At 32.7% G+C, this 21,069-nt stretch overlaps 3 protein-coding genes and 1 long non-coding RNA gene across 11 annotated transcripts; 3 read left to right on the top strand and 1 right to left on the bottom strand.

The window, feature by feature from the left end:
- The first annotated feature begins 192 nt into the window (after nucleotides 1–192).
- LOC143907133 (nonsense-mediated mRNA decay factor SMG9) lies at nucleotides 193–6,839 on the top strand. 5 transcript variants are annotated; one of them, XM_077423672.1, is made up of 10 exons: nucleotides 193–418; nucleotides 700–852; nucleotides 1,505–1,551; nucleotides 1,973–2,159; nucleotides 3,714–4,007; nucleotides 4,109–4,253; nucleotides 4,805–4,925; nucleotides 5,002–5,113; nucleotides 5,376–5,494; nucleotides 6,190–6,839. In XM_077423672.1, exons 2-9 carry the CDS (start codon nucleotides 710–712, stop codon nucleotides 5,452–5,454), a joined length of 1,128 nt encoding a protein of 375 aa, XP_077279798.1. In that variant the 5' UTR covers nucleotides 193–418; nucleotides 700–709; the 3' UTR covers nucleotides 5,455–5,494; nucleotides 6,190–6,839. The 5 variants fall into 5 exon arrangements, with proteins under 5 accessions (XP_077279798.1, XP_077279799.1, XP_077279795.1 ...); XM_077423673.1 differs by having other exon boundaries at nucleotides 679–839; nucleotides 1,510–1,551; XM_077423669.1 differs by having other exon boundaries at nucleotides 679–852.
- Nucleotides 5,496–18,927, bottom strand: Nc2beta (negative cofactor 2beta). 4 transcript variants are annotated; one of them, XM_077423682.1, is made up of 3 exons: nucleotides 18,802–18,848; nucleotides 18,551–18,704; nucleotides 5,496–6,359 (listed from the first exon to the last, which is right to left on the bottom strand). In XM_077423682.1, exons 2-3 carry the CDS (start codon nucleotides 18,640–18,642, stop codon nucleotides 5,849–5,851), a joined length of 603 nt encoding a protein of 200 aa, XP_077279808.1. In that variant the 5' UTR covers nucleotides 18,643–18,704; nucleotides 18,802–18,848; the 3' UTR covers nucleotides 5,496–5,848. The 4 variants fall into 4 exon arrangements, 2 of the variants coding, with proteins under 2 accessions (XP_077279808.1, XP_077279807.1); XM_077423681.1 differs by having other exon boundaries at nucleotides 18,551–18,651; nucleotides 18,802–18,841; XR_013259737.1 differs by lacking the exon at nucleotides 5,496–6,359 and adding an exon at nucleotides 11,402–12,307 and having other exon boundaries at nucleotides 18,551–18,651; nucleotides 18,802–18,927.
- Nucleotides 7,033–9,997, top strand: LOC143907129 (vascular endothelial growth factor receptor 3). Its single transcript, XM_077423660.1, has 8 exons — nucleotides 7,033–7,451; nucleotides 7,533–7,755; nucleotides 7,833–7,996; nucleotides 8,127–8,370; nucleotides 8,451–8,554; nucleotides 8,660–8,759; nucleotides 8,829–9,413; nucleotides 9,486–9,997. The coding sequence occupies exons 1-8, from the start codon at nucleotides 7,213–7,215 to the stop codon at nucleotides 9,900–9,902; spliced, it is 2,076 nt and encodes a 691-aa protein (XP_077279786.1). The 5' UTR covers nucleotides 7,033–7,212; the 3' UTR covers nucleotides 9,903–9,997.
- LOC143907141 (uncharacterized) lies at nucleotides 12,577–13,179 on the top strand. Its single transcript, XR_013259742.1, has 3 exons — nucleotides 12,577–12,751; nucleotides 12,828–12,935; nucleotides 13,043–13,179. It is a non-coding gene; the product is annotated as an uncharacterized LOC143907141 (long non-coding RNA).
- Nucleotides 18,928–21,069: the final 2,142 nt, after the last annotated feature.

Raw genomic sequence — 21,069 nt, 5'->3', positions numbered from 1 at the left:
CTAACCGGCTAGTTCGGACACGAACCATTAGCACGGACGCAAACCATGTGCGGTTACCGAGCGAAACGACGTAGTTGATGCGCACTTTCTCAGGCGGCGCGTCGAAAAATGTGACACAGAAAAATTGACGAAAAATGCCGGGATGGCCTCTCTCAGGTTTCTCTCTCTCTGCTATTAATCTGTGTCAACTGCATGAAGTACTTCATGGCCAACTGCCAACAGCCAACAGACCACAACCAGGACAACAGAAGACCATCTATTTCAGATTTCGGTGCTGGCTGATATAGCAGATTTCCTAACCATAACTGTCATTTTTAACGTTGATAACTTTTGTTCCACTTGAGAGCGACGATTTTAACTTTCATATTCGGATTTAACACGCCAAAATATACAATATTGGTAAATTTTAGCCAAATCGGTGAGGAAGCCACTTTCCAGCACTTTCTTTCATATTTACCTAATGTTCATATTTCTTTTTATGTATATACAACATTTTAGTAACTAAATTACCTGTGTGTACTTTATATATATATATATATATATATATATATATATATATATATAAGAGATAATATTAATTTATATATATAATATATATTTTATATATATATATATATATATATATATATATATATATATATATATATATATATATATATATATATATATATACTACAGCAAGGGAAATATTATCACTAGTGTGAAAGAAATGCTGCCAATAATGCCAAAGGATTCAGAGATTAAGGATGGAGAAAAGAACCTAATTAAGATTGTAGAACGGCCGACATTCATATTAAAGACTAGAGAAGGAGAAAATAGAGCTGTTTCTCCAAGCCAACGTAATGGCCACAAGTATAGTATTATTAAATAATTGTAATAAATATTCAAATAAAAGAAATGACTTTGGACTCTCAAAAACGAACCAGCAAATTATAGTGGTGAAAGGACTATGAAAGTAAACGCGTTAAAAGCCATTTGAAAGTCAAAAAGCTAAATTAAAACGTTTTTAAAAATTAAAAATTTCTGACATTCTCTATTGTACCAAAAAAGTGTGCTTCGAGATTGGGAAGTAAAAAAGTCAAATTGAAATGTTGGCATGTAATTAGACTAAAAGATCATTATCAGATAATCTGGAGAACAAGAGTGTCTAGACTATCTGATAACAATCTTTTAGTCTATTTACACCAATATTTCAATTTGGCTTTTTTACTTCCCAGTCTCGAAGCACACTTTTGGTAGAATGGAGAACGTGAGAAATTTATAATTTTTATACCGTTGAGGATGGCTCAATGTAGAGCCGAAACGATCAAAGCATCATATTATTGAAATTAGAAATAAATTTAATCTGTATCTGTTAATCTGAAAAATTATACACCAATAACCACGTTGTACTCTCATAGTCCTTCCCATCACCACAATTTGTAATAACTATTGATTTATATATTATTTTATCTTTTATTATACCTCTGTTATATATAATTTAATAACAAAGATTTTTTTTTAGAAAAGATACTGATATGTCTTCAGCAGCACTAGTAAAAGTACAAGATTGTAAGTAACTTCTTTAATATGCAGCATAATTTATATAGGGTGTTAAAAAATTATTGAATTTTTTAAAATAAAATTCTCTGATTAATTTGGAGTCGTTTTTTCCTCGACAAAAATATTGAGATTGATTCTAATTTTCTCTAATTTTTTACATCGTATATTTTTATAACTAAACCTAAAATTAATATTTAATTGTGAAGTTCTATCCATTTGGCACCTCAAGAAGTTTAATTTGCAAAAAGTTGTTCTTTTTTTATTGCTTATAAATTAGAAATTATTGACTTAACTTGCTAAAAAAAGAACTTGTAATTAAAAGAACATCCGATAATTTTGGGATTCTATATATGTTATAGGTTATATATCAATATTCCAGGATACTTAGAAAATTAATATGTTATAACAGCAAGATATTAAAATATTTCAGCGATCCGTATGCTTCCCATCTGTCCCGAAATGAATACGTGTATGAAATTCATGGATGAAAATATGCAATTATGTGAAAATTCAATAGATTTTCTCTATGATCAGCAAGACTTTCTAGTCGTTGGATGTCTAGGTGCGCAAGGTGTTGGTAAATCGACGATTATGTCACTGCTAACATCACGTTATTCGTATGTATTGTATTTGTTTGCAACATACATTAAACTTTTTTACTAATGAGGAGAAGGTGTTGGGGGACAAACAAATTTGGGGATAAGACCAATTTCTTTTTATATATATTAACATGAAAACAATGAATATGGCCTTTAAAAATCTTTCTGGAGAGCGAAAATTTGTGAAAGTAGCCCCAAACGCGTGAAAATAGCATATATATATGCATACCAAGGTACCTACCCAGGTAGCAAACACAAGTCATTTTGACGTCAAATTTTGGTTCTTTACTGACCATTCCTGACGTCATTAACTGGCGGCATAATGACGTTAAAATGACAATCTAATGTCACAGACAATTGACGTCATCGCGGATACGTTATTTTGACGTCATTTTCTGACGTCTTATTGACGGCAAAAATAGGTCCATTACGACATACCGGCTTCTAGAAATGTTTTTTATGAAATTCAAATTTTAAAAAATGTTTACTTGATAAACGTTTATAAAAAAATGTTCTTTTTCTTTATCTAAGAAAAAAAAGTTTTTTTAACTGTTTCGTTACAAGCCATGTGCGTATAGCCGCTCTCAAGGCGGTCACCCATCCTAGTACAGTACCGCGCCCGAGTCGCTTTGACTTCGATGATCCAGTGGACAGTGACGATCTTCTCACCCTGATGCTTCCTTATTAACTGTATTTGTCTATAACAGATACATCTTTAAAGTGTTCAAAAATCTTGTAATGATAATCTTCTTGATAGCTATAACACTGCATGAAATAGTTATCATAGAACTATAATCACACGCAACTACATCCACTTATACCATAAATTTGCCACTTCAATCATAAAGTTGCGAAACAAACATATTGTAGTTAATTTTGTGGTTTTTATTTTATTATTACTTTATTATACAATATTAAGAAGTAAAAATAGTTATATTACAAAAAGTCCTTATTTGGACGACTTTAAGACGTCTTTAAAATGACGTCTTTAAATGGTCTAAAAATATAAACGTCCATTATTAGTCGCCGATGTCATAAACCAAAAATGACTAAAAATAGACGTTATAATGACGTTATGGAATAACGTCAGTATAATGTCATTTTTAAAGACATAGTCGCTTTTTGGTTATTTGACGTCATTCGTACAATCATGACTAGTATTTGACGTCAAAATGACTTGTGTTTGCTACCTGGGTACTTATTAGCAAAAAATAGATTATTTTATTTAAAAAATTAATGAAAATAATATTTTTTAAAAATTCGAAGTATAGGTTTTCAATGGAAATTTACGAATATAAAAAACGGGCTAATTAAGAACCAAGCGCGGTAAATGATGCGCGAAAATCTTTATTTTTATTTTACATATTTTCCAACCTTGACTGCGCGCCGACTAAATTTGTCAGATTATTTTTACGACTTTCGCTCCACGGAGAGATTTTTAAAGGCCATATTCGTTGTTTTTATGTTAAAATACGTAAAAAGAAATTGATCTTATCCCCAAATTTGTTTACCCCCTCAAAACCCTCTCCTTGTAAAATTGATATTACTTTAATAATTTTATTTTATCGTCAGGTCTAACATTTTTCAAGTTCAAGATTTATCACATTATGAAACTAGTACAAATTGTACCATTGGAATAGACCTTTTTGTAACTAAAAATAGAGTGATATATTTGGATACACAGCCAATTCTTTCTGGATTTGCGATTGATGCTGCATCCTTTGATCAGAAGAAAGGTGCACCTGATTTTGTGAACAGTGATTCTAATTTAGAATTACAATCACTCCAGTTTGCAGCATTCTTATTTTCCGTATGCCATGTTATTATATTTGTACAAGATTGGTTTGTGGATCCAAATTTAGTAAGGTAATTATGTGAAAGAAAATATTTATTAATTTGGCTATAACATAATCACTTTTTATTGTGAAGTTTACAATAAAAAATGAAATATCTGTTTCTCTTTGTAGATTTTTACAGACTGCAGAAATGTTAAAACCATCCTTAACAACTATCATAGATCAAGATTACGTAGAATATTATCCCCATGTTGTATTTTTGCATAACAAAGCGGAATTGCAAGATTTTATGCCTGCTATTATTGACGAAATGAAGGTACTCCAACACATGGCGTACACAAGTTATTGACTTCAAATATAGCTTATTCTTTGAAATATAGCCAATCTCCCCATATTCTTAGACTCTAGACCGGAACATAATACAGGTACAGGCAATAGGAACAGGGAATAGCAACAGAATACATTGATACACGGCTTCTGATAGGTTGAACATCTACATTCTGTTGCTATTCCCTATTTCTATCGCTTGTACCTTTGTATTGTGTTCTGGCCTTCTCTCTATCTTTATTCTTTTCATTATCTTAATTTTAAGTATTTAAATTTCTATAAATTTAATTTCCTTTTACACACTGCTCCCTTTAGCATTTGATTTCGATTATATTATCGTGTCTTTTAGTTGTTTTCTTAAATTGATTGTGTGTACAGTATTTTTATTTTATGTGGCAAACTACTGAAATAAATTGATGAATTGAAGAAGAAATTGTGAATCAGAAAATTAGAATCCAAAAATATATTAAAAATATAGAGGCTTGATTGTATTTAAGTGCTATTTTGAAAATTATCATGTTTTTAAGTTTTTTTTTTCAGGATTTTTATAATAAGGTGTTTTCTAGTTCTCGACTACAAACTCATAGCGGTATAGATATGAGTCATTGTTCGACAGAAAGTAGTTTAAATTTATTTTTGATACCTTCGAGAGCTAAAGAAGGTAAAAGATTGTTTTAGATCATTTATAAAAGATTGCACATTGATATTTAATATATTTAATTGCATTCTTATTGTAGAAGACAAAACTTTTTGTGAAAACGAAGAATCTCTTATCGACAAACTACGAACAAAGATACATGGAGTTCCTAGGAATTCAATTACACCTTCTGTATTAACAGAAAAAAATTGGTATAAATCAGATAATATTACAACAATAAGACTTTCATATTTGTTACTAATCAGAGACTAAATTATTTTATCTATTCCTCGTTTAATTTTCAGTTTTCATTTATATTCTAATGATTTGATTACCAATCGATGAAATGTTAATAAAAAGTGAAGAGAAAGTAAAAAATAGATAAGCTAATTTTATTTCGATAAGAGATAAATATGAAAAGTTATCTACGTACAATATTATATGTCCCTGAAATAATACAGGTTTTATTGATAGGTATCATTATGTTTCGAAAGTTATAGAAGTAATAAAGAAAAGCCATCTATCTTCTGAATATGGAAGACTAATGCCTTAAATCTAAAAGCCTACATAGAAGGATGTAAAAAAAAACAAAGGTATAATTAATCAACTTTATTATATGACATATTGCGTTTATAAATTATAATATTAAATTAAGGAGTGTAAGAGTGTTTAATATACAACATTGTGATATACAGAATTAAATGATTAAAGACAGCTTCTAAAAATAATAGAATTTGTGTGTGTGTGTGTGTATTTAATATTTTTCACTTCTTCATCGCTATTCTCTCTCTCTCTCTCTCTCTCTCTCTCTCTCTCTCTCTCTCTCTCTCTCTCTCCCCCCCCTCTCTACCTCCCCCTCCTCCTTCTCTCTCTGTTTTATTCTAAATATTTTATTTCAAGTAAAAAACAATATGTCTTTGCAAACAAGTTTCATCATTTGAATTTCTTTATGAATAATCTTCTTGCTCACTGTCACCTTGCTGCATAGATGCCATTTGTGTAACAGCTTGTAATTGTTGCCACTGTTGCTGTTCCGCAACTGCTTGTTCCTCTCTTGCTTTAGCAAATAACTCCTGCTGTTGCCGTAATAATTCCTCCTCTGGAATTCCCAAATTTTCTAATCTGGTACTTTGACGTCTTCTTTTAGCCGCTACAGCTTTGCAGTCTCGTAATACAGCTTCTGCCTCTGCATTGTAATCACCAAAGCCCAATTTTTCAAGCGCTTGTAGAACATGTTCTGCATTTATAGTTTTCTTTTGTTGTTGATTGCAAATTTCATTTGCCTCAGAGGACAGCAGGTGAATGAATTCCGTGCAGCAGTTCAAGATAAGCTCTCTAGATTCGTTTGCAACTCGCACATGAGGCAAGATCTCCTTGATTATTTTGTTAATTGATGCACGAGGAAGTGTAAGCTCGTCATCGTCAGTTGGTGACATCGCAGCTGAGGCCATTTGACTCCTAGAATATTAAAAACTAATATTAAAAACTACTATATATTAGAAAGTTCAGAATAATCTGAATTAGATAATTACGAATTTATAAAGATGTGTATATAGAATGAGTTTTATTTCGTGTGCCAATTATCACCACTAATTATCTCAGGAAATATTGGTTTATTGGAAAAATGTTTCAGATAAAGGTTCAAATTAATTAATAGAAAAAGATGATATAATAAAAAATGAGTTTCCATTTAAAAAATTTAATTTGGCCCAACACAGGTCCCGAACATTAAATCTAATAAAATCGTTTATTGGTCCCCTCTGAACTCTCCAACTTTTATCTGAAATATTTTTCCAATAAAACCAATATTTTTTCTGAGATAATTGGCACACAAAATAAAACTCATCCTGTATATATAAAGATGTATAAATTATGACAAATATATATGTATGTATTGATTTTTATTATTGATAAGAATAAATCTGACATTTTAACTTTTGTTAATTGTAACAATTATTTAATTTATGGAATTAGACAGTAGATATATACATATTCTTAACAATTTTTATTATTTTTTATTACTATTTTATTAAATAATTTTAGCATTCTTGAAATAAAAAGTTTGTATTTATCATTTTATTATAGGAAGTGGTGAGATTTTTACGCACTTGCGATTATCAGATAAGAGTTATCTAGATATGTGTTTTGCTAAAGATAAATCCTATTTGAACTTTGAAACTGAAATAAAGCACAGTATTATTGGATGAAGCGGACATCTTGTCTCTCAATAAGTTACAACAAAACTATAAAGTAGTAACAAAAAATATAATGTATCTACATTATTTAGATAATAGTCATATTATAAGATGAAATGTTTATACTGTGCAAATGGATTTATATATGTAATATAGTTGTGTTGCTTTTATATTTTGATACGATATGTGCAACAAACGTAAAAAATGTAGCAAAACTTGCTGGCGTTGTGGAAAATATTACAGTGTACGTTTTAGAAGATGAAAGTTATATAATAAACGATAACATATTGAGATCATTGAAATTAAATGTATCTTGGACGCCACCAAATGGAGGAAAACAACCCTCTTCATACAGGTGCACTAATTAATACTTTTCAATAATAATAATAATTGTCTATAAAGATTATATAACAAAAAATTTTAATGTGTATTATAGCATTATGATTACAAGTATCTTAAATGAAACCGGTATAAATAAAACAGAATGTACAGAAAGTTCTGCGCTTTATACTGTGCAAAATAAAGGTCTATTTAACATATTAATACCACAAAATAAATTATTGAATGACATGCCGGAGGTACAAATACATCCAAATTGTACGTACAAGATACATGTATATGCCAACCCAAGATCTAAACCTACAGGAAAGTTACCAGAGGTAAAATTATGAATTAACATTATGAGACAACATTAAACTTAAAATAGCAAATTTTCAAGATGTTTTTTATTACATAGGTCATTTATAAAGTTCCGGAATGTATTGGACATAAATGTAGTTGTGCGGATGCAAAATCTATCTTGCCTACCCCAAAAGTGGAAGCAATCCGAGCAAAAAAAAATTTTGTTATTAACTGGAATGTTACCTCGAATAGTTCTCATATTCGCTCTTATGTAATTAGGTGAGACTTTTATTTCATTCTATTAATTTAATTTTCCTACTATCAAGAGACACGGTAGTGTCTCGCGCCAAGTACACGCGGAGCGATTCTATTATATACTTAGATTATGATGCAATGTATAATATTCTAGTATTGGCATACCATTGTTGATATCAAAAGCAGGGCATTCTGTATATAATATCACGAAAATAAGTAATGTGACTTCTACAACAAATACCTTTAGTTGGAATATGAAAATTGACGATCATTATATAAAAGTAAACAATGGATACAAAATATTGATAGCAGCAATGGATTATCGAGGTTGCTTAGGAACTCAAGGTGGTTTTACTATTAATACAAGCAAAACTAAAAGATTGAATAGGAGTACTATGGTATATATCATACAAAAATACATATTGATAATTAATATGTATAATATAAAATTCATATAGTAGGTATAATTATGTTGCAGTGGTTATTACTTGCCGGTGTTGCTATTTGTGTTGTATTAGGCTTTATTAGCATTGTGTCAATATATAATAAAAATGGATACCAACTTGTATTGCCAACTAGACGGTAAGATAAAAAATTTGCCAAACTATTTTTTATAATTTACGTATGTGTAGTAATTATTACATATACATATATTATAGCAAATATAAAGTTTTTATTTTTTAACAGGAAACAAACAGTGTCTGGTCTTTCCGCTTGTAAGCTGGCTCAATGGCCAGATCTAGTTTTCCAAAGACGCAATATTGATATATACGTCGAAAGGTCTGAGGTAAATGGAAAAGGATTGAATAATTAGAAAACAAACTTAAAATTTTAGCATTCACGAAACTTCTTGTAGGAGACGTATTATAAGGCGCAGAAAGATATATTTGAAGTGCCATATAAATATATAAATCTTATACGTGAATTAGGAAAAGGACAATTTGGTAAAGTATATCTAGGGAGTTTAAATAAAAATGAAAACACGTTAATAGCTGTTAAAATGTTACAATGTTCTGACGCATGCAACGAACCTGAAGCCAGGCATCAATTATTGGAAGAAATCAAAATAATGAAAGCAGCTGGTCCTCATACACATTTAGTGGGCCTTATAGGTTGCTGCACTTTACCAAATAATCCTATATGCATACTTTTAGAGTATATGGAAGGTGGAGATTTGCTCGCGTATCTACATTATAGAAGAAAAATCAAATCGGATGATATATCTTTGTGCATTTTTGAAAAGGCTATATCGAGATATGCGAATATTATTGAAGGAAATAAACACGATAATGAAAATTTATACGATATAATCGAGAAGCAACAATTTATAAAATTCGCGCTTGATATTGCAAAAGGAATGGAACATTTGGAAGTTAAGGGAATTATACATAGAGACTTGGCAGCGAGAAACATCCTCCTCACTTCAGATCTAACATTAAAGGTAGATATATAGATGTGTATATAACGATTAAAAAATCGCTTATGGAATTATATGGATTTATTATGGATTTAGATTTCTGACTTTGGCTTGTCACGAAATGGAATATATGTGATAAATAATATGGCTGGCAAAATTCGTCAACTCCCAATACGTTGGATGTCACCAGAAGCTGTATGTGATCATGCTTTCTCTTCTAAAAGTGATGTTTGGTCATTTGGTATTGTACTTTGGGAAATTGGGACTTTAGGTTCTTTTCCATATGCTAGTATACAGGATAACGAATTGTTGCGTTATTTAACTCGAGACAAATGTCGCTTAGCATGTCCTAATACGATTTCTCAGGATATATATAAAATTATGTGTTCTTGTTGGAATACAGCTCCGCGAGATAGACCTAGTTTTGCACAACTTGTTTTAGACTTAAAGACACTAAAAAAACATTCTCTGCATGAAGCAAGTAATCCTTGTTATGCATTGCTATCACATTAGTACATCTTGGGATCAATGATTATATCTGTACATATATATTGTAAAAAATACTTAAATAAATATGTGTATAATTTTAATAAAATTGTACAATTATATGTTCTGTTAGATATTAATACATACTGAATCTAGGAAAATATATGCTGTTAAATCTTAACTTTTATTCCATGGAATATATATAAACTGTGATATTAAAGAGATAAGATATTTTATTAAAAACAGTTTAGTTTTGATAAGATACAGCATACACCATAACAGCTGAGAGTAAGATCGGCAATAAATACTCAATAAATTCTAACAAGGTTACAGAATGACAGTTTAGGTTAGTTTAATCATATTGATAAACTATTTGTAAAAGAATGTTAAAAGAAGATAAGTCTTTAGATATATAATGGTAAAGAATGTAAAGAAAAAATCATAAAATTTATGTCATTTTGAAAAAAAGATAACATTAACATATATTTTTGTTCAATATTTACTATGTTAAATGTAAACAAACAGTAATCCTATACTACAATTTTAAAAAAATATTTCGTTATATATTAAGATGATTAAGTTTTTATTTATATATCTTTTAGCTCACTTACTTGTTTTTTACTCCGTTATTTATTAAGGTATATGTACTGCCACAGTATATACAGTAGCGCACCTGTCGGCACCTTTGATGTCAGCGTGTACGAAATTCAACTGCACATGCGCGAGCTAAGTAGATAACCAATCAAAGATCTGCTCTTTTTAGCTGAACTTCTTGCACCGTTCATCTTACCTCTTTTTCTCTCTAACGAGAAGAGAGAAAGAGGCAAGATAAATGGTGCAGAAGCTAAAAGAACAGATCGCATACTACTGGGGGTCGATTCTCTTGGGGGACGAAGTGGAAATTACAAAAGTGAACAGATTTACTAGATTTCGACAAATGAAATTGTAGATTCTCTAGTGAATTTGCTCACTTTTGTAATTTTCACCTCGTCCCAAAATGAAAATAATGTAAACAATTAGCTAATCACATATAGTATACTTTATAGACAAATATGTCAGAAAATAATTAAAAAAAACATAAAATTATATGAACATCGATTAATATAAAAACTAATATATGCACTTATATATATATATATATATATATATAATATAATGTATATAATATATAATGTACATTTTTGCGATAAAAAAATACACAAATGAGATAAAATGTTGAGAGAATCTAAATAATGAAGCAAATAACATGTAGAGTAAATATTTATAATAATAATGTTATTATAATTAAAAAACGTATGTGTAAATATTTTTTTATTTAGTCTATAAATATATATACATTCATTTATTGAAATAATATATACTATTTATATTACTTATACTACATAATACTATTTATTGAAATAATATATATATATACTACTTAAATCAATATCTTAAATTTTTCTATTAAAAAAATACAAATACATTAACCGAAATTAATAAATGGAAATCAAAGTACATTATTTGTACGCAATAATAAAAATATCTTATGTCGGAAAGAGAATTTATTTAAAAACATTAGAAATATGCATTATACAAATACATCATCACGCATACATACACGTATAATATAATATATATATGCTCGGATAGTTAAATTTGTCAAGAATAGATTTAGAAAATATCTGCTATAAATTTAAAACTTATTTTCTATTGCTCAACTGGTGCAGCCATTTCGTTCAGTTATAGAAAACAGACCCTTTAATAAGAGAGTGTCGACAGGAATAATATATAACAGGAATCTGCAGAACATGATGACAGATTTGACTGCAGAAACTGAGCAGCCGTTTCGTAATCATTTAAATAATTGGTATTTCATTTAAATATTTACTAAATGACAGATTCTTTTCGGTTTCTGCAGATAATTTGTTATCAGATTATATCGGCAAAATCTGTCAGCAAAACATGAGTTTAATGCGGATACAGCAGATGATACTGGATCTGTTGTAATATCTGCTGCCAATCTGTTATTGTCATACTATGGGCAATTTGTTTAATATAGGTATATATATATTCTCCACAGTTGAATCATTTAACGGGTGCTTACGAAGAAACGCTCCGAGTCAGAATTGGGTCAGAGGTACGCACGCCTCTCTATGATCCAAGTATTTCATGTTCTGCCCTAATCTGTCTCAAATAGCGACCGGGACGACCGGATCATTCAAACACGGCTCTCTGTTACAAATATGTACAACCTAACCACAGTATATACAGTAGCGCAACTCTCCTGATTTCTTGTTGTCTAAAATGGAGTGCGCATGCGCGAAATAAGTAAGCGCCCACTAGCACCATCTGAATGTCGTTCTCTGAACTTCTTTCTCAATTGCTCTTCCTTTCTCCGTTCTGCTCTGCTCCCTCTCAGAATTTAAATGGTCAGTTCAGTAAATGCCTATCTGTATTGGAACAGAAATTTGGAGAGAATTAGCTCAATTACCCACTGAATGCTATTGAGAGCTGTTAGAAGTGTTTGAAAAACTCTGAATAACTACGTTTGTGATGGAAGTGAAAAAAGTTTAGGAGTATAAAGTGGTTACAAACCTTAGAAGGTAGGATAATTATTCATAATCATTGTACTTAAAATCAGTCATGCTTAAATTAAGAATATTGTTTATCTATTTATCTTGTGAAACTAACTCTGTGATACTCAAATATCTAGAAAAAATTTCTGCTTGATTCTACGTTGTCTACGAACGGTTACATTTCTGAAATACTTATTAAAATGCAAATTTCTGGCTGAAACAAACGTCAGATAATTCAGATATTGACTTCACAAAAGATAGTGGTGTCGATTTTGAAATGTCCATGCAGCATGCATATTCCACAATACAATACAATTTGTAAGTTATCATATAATAGCGTTTCATGATTTAATTCAGAATTTATATTAAAAGTAATGATTTTTTTGTCTTGTAGGGAAGGCTCATGGTTGAAACTATAATACTTCCACCGTTTGAATTTTTAGTAAATTGCGGAAAGATAACATATATTCTCTCAGCAATATATTTATCTAAAAAGATACAAGTACGTATTATACCATCTTACTTACAAAAAATTAATACGTCATTTAATATTAATGTGGCATATTATTAAATATTTTATTTTAATTAATATTGTTGCGGAATTTATAGATATCTCGTTTCGATATAACAATAACAGCTAGTGCTCGGCGATGCACAAAATCTAAACGCAATACCGAACGAGAAGGATTTCAAAATTTATGTGATAGAAACAAAGCATGGAGATCCACATCCAGACACGGGTATTCCACCTTCTTTTGCGACAATAAAATCTGAAATGATTCTAGGCAAAAACCGCCAGTTTTTCATTGAAATGGGACGACCGACGAAAGTACATTTCTCTTTATCCCGGCTCAATCAACTTTATAACATACGGAATAAGGTAACTCAACAAAGAATGTATAACATATATTCGTATATATTTTCAACAGTTCTAAATTATATCAATGTTCTAGGTTCTAGGTATGATCGTGTTTTATTGATGACGATGTGCAAGTATAACCTACAGAGAAGAATGAAACTACGGATATGGATTCGCAAAATATAACAGTGCCGACGAAATCGAGGAAATTCAGTGTACCTGATTTACATTTAAATACAAGACAGGTTGTATTATCCTTGAAGACTGACACCGGAGCAGAAATTATTACCAGTTTAGCATCGTTAAACGGAAACCTATCGACACTAGCTTCTAAGAAGACAGAATATATTCAAATCTATCCATAGATTCTTTCATTGTATCTGCTATCTTAAATATAAGAATATCAAAGTGCTATTAAATCCATGGTGTTGCAATTTCGTATGTGAATTTTTGTATGTGGACTTTTGCTTACTCGGCGGATCAGCGAACGACTCTTAGGAGAAATTTTATAAATTTATAAATGCAATGCTCAATCCGGCGTATGGGAATCATCGAGATAATATAATACATATGTCCATTATTCTATCTAGACACATTTTATATAAGCCATTTACTGCCAATTGATTGATGCATATCTATCGAAGTACATACATATAGACTCTCATTCGATGAAGCATTAACGGAACGCGCGGAAGCGCGTCCGAATTCCGAAATACAACGATCGTTGCTGCTTTTGCGAAGTAACAATATGGTTGTAGAATTTCGAATCGTTACTCGACCACTCTTTCGGGACACTTTTATATTTTTATAATATATCATATTAGGTATACATTGATTATTTTGCATATAAAATTTTATTTTGCATGTTTGTATGTACGATAAATATGTCGCTTTATATTATACGAATTGTTTGTTATAACAATTAATGATACAATATTTCAAATCTGTATACCAATTTAGTAATATAATCATTAATCGATATAGGAGTCATCGGATACTTCTATTTTATATTTTCCTATATTTATATATTCCTAATATTTTTTTCAGTGTTTATAATCCTAATATTCTGTCTGTAACATCGGATAAGAAAGAATCCTTCATAATCTATCCGAAAACAGTTTCTGCATCAGAAAAAACATAAAATGGATTAGTATATACATTTCTTATCCTTCAGATACAATAAGGAATTATTTTTCTATTCTATAAGAAATCGCAATGCATTCGAAATAGCGCTTAGATAGAGCTCTATTAGAATACTATCTAAACATAATTTCGAATATATTACGAATTTTTATGGAGTAGAAAAGTGATTTTTTTTGTATCTGAAAAAGAACTCAGAATTGGTGACATAGAAAGAATTTCTTTTGAACTTTTAAGAGTTGTTTTGGGACAAAAATGATATACGAAAAAAGTACTTAAAAAATTTTTTTAATCAAGAATTTAAAAAGATTTCCTTTTCAATTCTCCGTGCTATCCGGAAACATATCGTCGTATTAAAATTAAAATTTCATTTATTGCATTTTAAATTAAGCATTAATATAGCGTATCTTATTTTTATTTTGGATGCATAATTAAAAATCATTTGTTTATTTTATTTAATCTAATAAAACTATTTTAAATTAAATATTTTATAATTATAATTGTTTTCTTATAAGTATAATGTATAAAATATTATATTTTGCTTTTTAGTTGTTCAATATATGTTATATAACATTATATTTTCTAATAATTTACCTCAATACATTTATATTATTCAATCTGCAATCACATTTATATAATTTTATTTTTTCTCATTTTTGAATTTTTTTCCTTATTTTTAATAGATACATAATAAATATTTATTTTCATTATTTTTATTAAATTCAGATTAATTTCATGTAAAAGTGGAGTGAGAGCGGAGAAAGGAAGAGCAATTGAGAAAAAAGTTCAGAGAAAGACGTTGGGCGCGTAAAACCGCTCAATAGCACGTGATTGGCTCTTATACTTTTAGATCCAACGAATCAGCGTAGCGTGTCGATAAGACGACACTTAGGCTGCGTTCCTTTTGGGCGCTCACGCGCTGTAAGCTGCTGTAAGCATCATTCTATCTTCGTTGCACATCGAATATCAAACGAAGATGAGCGATGCTTACAGCGCGTGAGCGCCCAAAAGGAACGCACCCTTAAGCCCGTGTCACACTACGTATCGCGGACGCGGATCGGATTGAGATTGCGGATCGCGGATCGTAATCTAGCCAATTATAGACGAGCGGCTCATCTGTGATTGGCTGACATCCGATCCGCGATCCGTAATCCCAATCCGATCCGTGTCCGCGATACGTAGTGTGACACGGGCTTTAAAGGTGCCATTACATGGAGCGCGGAAACGCGGAAACGCGGAAGCGCGGAACAGAATAGTAACTAGATTCCGCGTTTCCGCGAGTTGAGTCCCGCACGTTTGAACGGAAAAGCGGAATCCGCTATTATCGTGTTTGTATGGGTGCGTTCAGCCGATACTCTGCTAGCCTAGCAATCGTGAGCAGTCGCTCGTTTTCGCTCGTTTTCTCTCCTTTTAATCCATTGGGTCAAAGGAGAGGAAACGAGCGAAAACGAGCGACTGCTCACGATTGCTAGGCTAGCGGAGTATCGGCTGAACGCACCCTATGTATGGCTGCGTTTCGATATTCACTGCCAGTACTTAACGCAGCCTATGTATGTACCCTGGCTTGCATATAAAATATACTTCATAATAACCATCAACATGATGTTTGGATCTATAATATTATACTGCCACTTTTATTAAATAATAAAGTAATCGAAGAGTATGTGTAAAAGCTTTTTTTTTTTCAATGTGATTAAACAGCTCCGAAATTTGATGGAGTATACTGTATCCGCGTTGACAACGGATTTTGACGCGTTCGTTCCGCGAGTTTGTTTCTCCTTATATTACATGGAGCACAATTTGCGCGGAAAAGCAGAACAGTATAGTGACAAATAGACATTTGTATTCATTTCTTAAAATTGTGTTCACTTAATTCATTGCAATTTTTATTAATATGCTTATCTTTTCAGCTTATCTATTGAATACAAGCATTTTAATCAATAAATACCGTTAAAAATTAATATTTTATAATTCTCCGTTCCGCTTTTCCGCTCAAAATATGCTCCATGTAATATTAAGGCATTCAAAACAGACGGAACGGATCGACGGAAATCTAGTAAATTTTGTCTTCCGCGCTTCCGCGTTTCCGCGTTTCCGCGTTTCCGCGCTCCATGTAATGACACCCTAACCCTAACCCTAACCCTAACCCTAAGTTGTGTCTGCCTGAACGTGGCCGTTCAGTTGGTGCTAGTGGGCGCTTACTTATTTCGCGCATGCGCACTCCATTTTGGACAACACTAACATCAAAGGCGCCGACAGAGAGTTGCGCTACTGTATATACTGTGGCCATCTCTAACAAATTTCTACACGGGAACAACTAAACACGCGGGAAGCGGGAAGAGGGAAGGCGATTTCATTAAAATTTATTAAAATTTATTAAAATTTCACAATTGATGCGGATTCAATACGATTCATGTGGTCACTTTATTCACCTGATTAAAATGGATTGGCATTAATACGATTGAAACCGATTCAGTCGGATTCAGATGAATTCGGAAATATCGCATTAAATCCGATTTCGGTGTTGTATTAAAATTTTACGATTGATGCGGATTCAACACGATTCATGTGCTCATTTTATTCATCCGATTAAAATGGATGTGCATTAATACGATTAAACTGATAACGACGGATTCAGATCAATCCAGAAATGCCGAATTAAAAACGATTCCGATTGATTTGTTATTAGAACCGATTCACTTCCAATCGGGCATCCGATTAACCGGATTGAAAATGCATTCATTCCGATTCAATTTCACCAAATTTAATACGGAACCAATCGGATTTAATCGGTCATTTTCAGCAGGGAGGTCTCACGCTGAGAGTTTCTTTAGTTTAATTATGCGTGGGAAGCATGCATGTGCTTTATAATTTCGCCGAAGGCCCCCCCTCGCACCCCCCCCGTGTGTGTGTGTGTGTGTGTGTGTGTGTGTGTGTGTGCTTCCCCCGCATAATTAAATTAAAGAAACTCCAAGCGTGAGACCTAATTGCTTGAATCGAGATGCTTGGTTATTCTGCACGATTTATCTGTTTAATGATTTTTGTTAAAGCAGAGGGCACACACACACGTGTGTATGTCCTGCTTTATAGAAGTTGTGATTTTTGTTAAAAAAAAGCGTCATTTAATCTACTGTACATAAGTTAGATGACGCGCTTTAAACACTTGGTAAATATGTATAATAGCGGACCCAGCCCCAATGACCTTGACCTTGACATATGTTGTCAAGGTCACCCTCCTGAATGACCTTCGGAAGGTTTTAGCCGTCGCTCGTTACTCGTTAAAAAGTTATAAACAAAAAAAGTTTGGAAAATATAGCAGTTATTTTGAGTATTGAAAAGTTCACGCATACACTTTCCACGCGAACCTAGGTCCACCCCCACCCTCCCCCTGCTTTCGGGGGATGTGCGGTAGCCCGTTCCTTGTTTACGTGTATACTGTTTATGCATACACAATATATATGTCGAAATAGTTCACGCATAGGTCCACCCCCACTCTTCCCTGCTTTCGGGGGATGTGCGGTAGCCCGTTCCTTGTTTACGTGTATACTGTTTATGCATACACAATATATATGTCGAAATAGTTCACGCATACACTTTCCACGCAAACCTAGGTCCACCCCCACCCTCCCCCTGCTTTCGGGGGATGTGCGGTAGCGACATATATATTGTGTGTGCATAAACAGTACACACGTAAGCGAGAAAGGGGCTACCGCACCTCCCCCGAAAGCAGGGGGAGGGTGGGGGTGGACCTAGGTTCGCGTGGAAAGTGTATGCGTGAACTATTTCGACATATATATTGTGTATGCATAAACAGTATACACGTAAACAAGGAACGGGCTACCGCACATCCCCCGAAAGCAGGGGGAGGGTGGGGGTGGATCTAGGTTCGCGTGGAAGTGTATGCGTGAACTATTTCGACTATATATTAGTTATTTATGCCTTTCAATACTCAAAATAGCTGCTATATTTCACTTTGCATGCGCGTGCGACCACTGAGCATGCGCATGTGGCCGCAGGGCATGGTCGTTAGTCGCTGCATCTCGTCGGTATGACAGGAATCATAACCGTTTGAAATGGACCACTCTCAGCAAAAATTTGCACATATATAGCTGGTTTACCTGGTGTAATTGGTGCCATTGATGGATGTCACATCCAGATTAGTGCTCTCACAATAAATCCACATTGTTATGTAAACAGGAAAGGCTATCATTCTCTACTTCTACAAGGAATTTGTGATACTTCATTAAAATTTATAGATGTTTTTGCTGGGATCTGTGGAAGTGTCCATGATTCCCGAGTTTGGAACATGAGCGATATTAGACGTGTAATAGTTGAAAATGATCATAGATACTTCCAAGATTATTATTACCTTGTTGCTGATGCTGCATATCCATTAACTAATCGTATGCTCACACCTAGAGAGCCTCTAGGAGAGAGAGGCGACAACGGGTCATGTGACCAGCCATTCCGTGATTGGCTAGCAACATTATTGAGGGGGGCAAAGGCGAGATTGCGACGTCAATGCAGAAGAGCGTAGGAGGGGGTTAGCGCAGGCAGGTTAAGTCAGGTTAAGTTGAGGTAAACACGCCGCATGGTCATCCGCGCGTGAGTGACTGAGTGACAAAATTAACATCAATTCAACGAAGGAACGGTAAGTTTTTATTTAGCAAAAGTTGAAAAAATATAAAGAAAATTATTAAAATATTATTTACGTGCTATAATAATATTACAAAGCTATATGCGAAATCTGCTGCACAGAACAAAAGTGTCATTATTTTTTTAAACCGAGTATATTGCAGATTCTTGATGAATAGTGTAGTTAAAAAATAAATAAATACTACAGTACAGTACTAATTTATTGTTTTTGTATTACAGGCACTAATCATGCCATCGAGATGCACCGCATTTAAGTGCAGTAACAACAGCAATGACGGCTACGCACTTGTAACATATCCGCAAAATGAGTCGCTGAGACAGAAATGGATCGCTGCGGTTGGAAGAGGAAAGAGCTGGTCACCTAATAATACTCAAAAACTTTGCGAGGTTAGTAACAATATGCAGTATGCTCTGACTTTGCACTTCGGAAGATAAATAGATGTAACCACGTAATCTACTGTTAGACTGAAGTATATATTTGTGATTTCCTTTCTCTAGATACACTTCCAACCATCAGAAATAAAATTTGTCGCTGGGCGTAAACAAGTAAAACTTGGTGCAGTTCCTTCACGGTTTTGTACGTGCAGTATAAGAAAAAAACGAAATATCTTACATCTACATCAAGATGGCTGTGTGCAGACTTGCAAACCACTAACTAAAGAAAATGTACAACCTACTACGTCTCAAGAAATTGTTGAGCAAATGGATGAAATGCAACCAATGGACGAGAATGCGAATTCACCGAGGAGCATTATAATAAAAGAAAATGAACAATTGCGGAATGAAATGAAAGGAACTGTGGAAGAAGTAGTAAAAGTAAACGAGAAGACTGAAAGAATTGATGTAGAAGTTGTGGATACAAACGTATACGAAGAAAATTATAAACTAAAACAACAGGTTAAAGTACTAAATGAACGTTTACAACTTACGCAAAAAGTGTTGGCTGAGGATCAATGGACAGCTTTAAAAACTGGGCAAAGTAGAGGTTTAAAATGGTCAAAAGAAACAGTGCTAAAAGGGCTGGCCTTGCGTTTTACTTGTGGCACTACAGGTTACAATTATGTAAGAGAAGTTGTTGCTCCCTTTCCTTCAGTCAGGACTTTACAACGGAGTATAGAGAACATCTCTTTTGAACCAGGAGTTTTGACAGACATTTTTGCCCTACTTAAAGAAATGGGAGAGCATTTAGATGAAATTCACAAGTTCTGCTGTTTGGTTTTCGATGAAATGAGCATCCGTGAAAAAATAGATTTTGATTGGAACAGTAAGACTTACATTGGATACACCACTCTACCTGGTTTACCTCGAACGATAGCATCTAAGTTAATGGCTTTTCTTCTCAGCGGAGTATGTAAAAGATGGAAGCAGATTGTAGCATACCACTTTACACCTTTACAGACACATAACAAGAGTATCAAGAAAATTATACTGAACATATTAGAACAATGTGAAAGGAATGGCCTTGTTGTGATCTGTTTAGTTTGCGATATGGGTAATCGTGGCATCTTAAATGAACTTGGATTCAGCTGCAGAAAAAACAAAATGGTATACAGCATTCCTCATCCATTCAACTCTTCAAGAAATTTGTATGCCATTCCAGATTTTATTCATACTTTCAAGAATTTGAAAAAAATGTTAATGAAAGTTGGTGTTATTCTATTACCTGAAGATGTTGTTAATAAGTATAATTTACAATCACAAGCAGTAGATATGAGATATGTAGAGTGGCTTGAAGATAAACAATCTGATATGGATCTGAAATTTAATCCGAATTTGAAGAAGAAGGATTTAAAACCTAATCATTTCAATAAAATGAAGGTGACCCAGCTACACTATCAGCCCTCAAACAGCAGGAGCTCTTTTTCGTCTCAGTGAAACTATGAATGACTCAGTAATGGAGACAACAGCTTGGTTTATTTTAATGTTAAGACACTTATTCAAGATAATGACTTCACGTGACAGATTGTTTGCATTGAGTTTT

Source organism: Temnothorax americanus, unplaced genomic scaffold, assembly GCF_048541705.1.
Source record: "Temnothorax americanus isolate GAGA-0224 unplaced genomic scaffold, ASM4854170v1 Scaffold8, whole genome shotgun sequence".
Classification (NCBI taxonomy): Eukaryota; Metazoa; Arthropoda; class Insecta; order Hymenoptera; family Formicidae; genus Temnothorax; species Temnothorax americanus.
This window is presented reverse-complemented; position numbering and strand designations above follow the sequence as displayed.

Coding starts and splice junctions, on each gene's coding strand:
- LOC143907129 (XM_077423660.1), top strand. CDS start 7,213: ATGTTTATACTGTGCAAATGGATTTATATATGTAATATAGTTGTGTTG. Junction 7,756..7,832: donor CTACAGGAAAGTTACCAGAG/GTAAAATTATGA, acceptor TTTATTACATAG/GTCATTTATAAAGTTCCGGA. Junction 8,371..8,450: donor GATTGAATAGGAGTACTATG/GTATATATCATA, acceptor ATTATGTTGCAG/TGGTTATTACTTGCCGGTGT.
- LOC143907133 (XM_077423672.1), top strand. CDS start 710: ATGCTGCCAATAATGCCAAAGGATTCAGAGATTAAGGATGGAGAAAAG. Junction 1,552..1,972: donor ACTAGTAAAAGTACAAGATT/GTAAGTAACTTC, acceptor AAAATATTTCAG/CGATCCGTATGCTTCCCATC. Junction 4,926..5,001: donor ACCTTCGAGAGCTAAAGAAG/GTAAAAGATTGT, acceptor TTCTTATTGTAG/AAGACAAAACTTTTTGTGAA.
- Nc2beta (XM_077423682.1), bottom strand. CDS start 18,642: ATGATAGCCTTTCCTGTTTACATAACAATGTGGATTTATTGTGAGAGC. Junction 6,360..18,550: donor AATGGCACCAATTACACCAG/GTAAACCAGCTA, acceptor TTAATATTCTAG/GAGTCAAATGGCCTCAGCTG.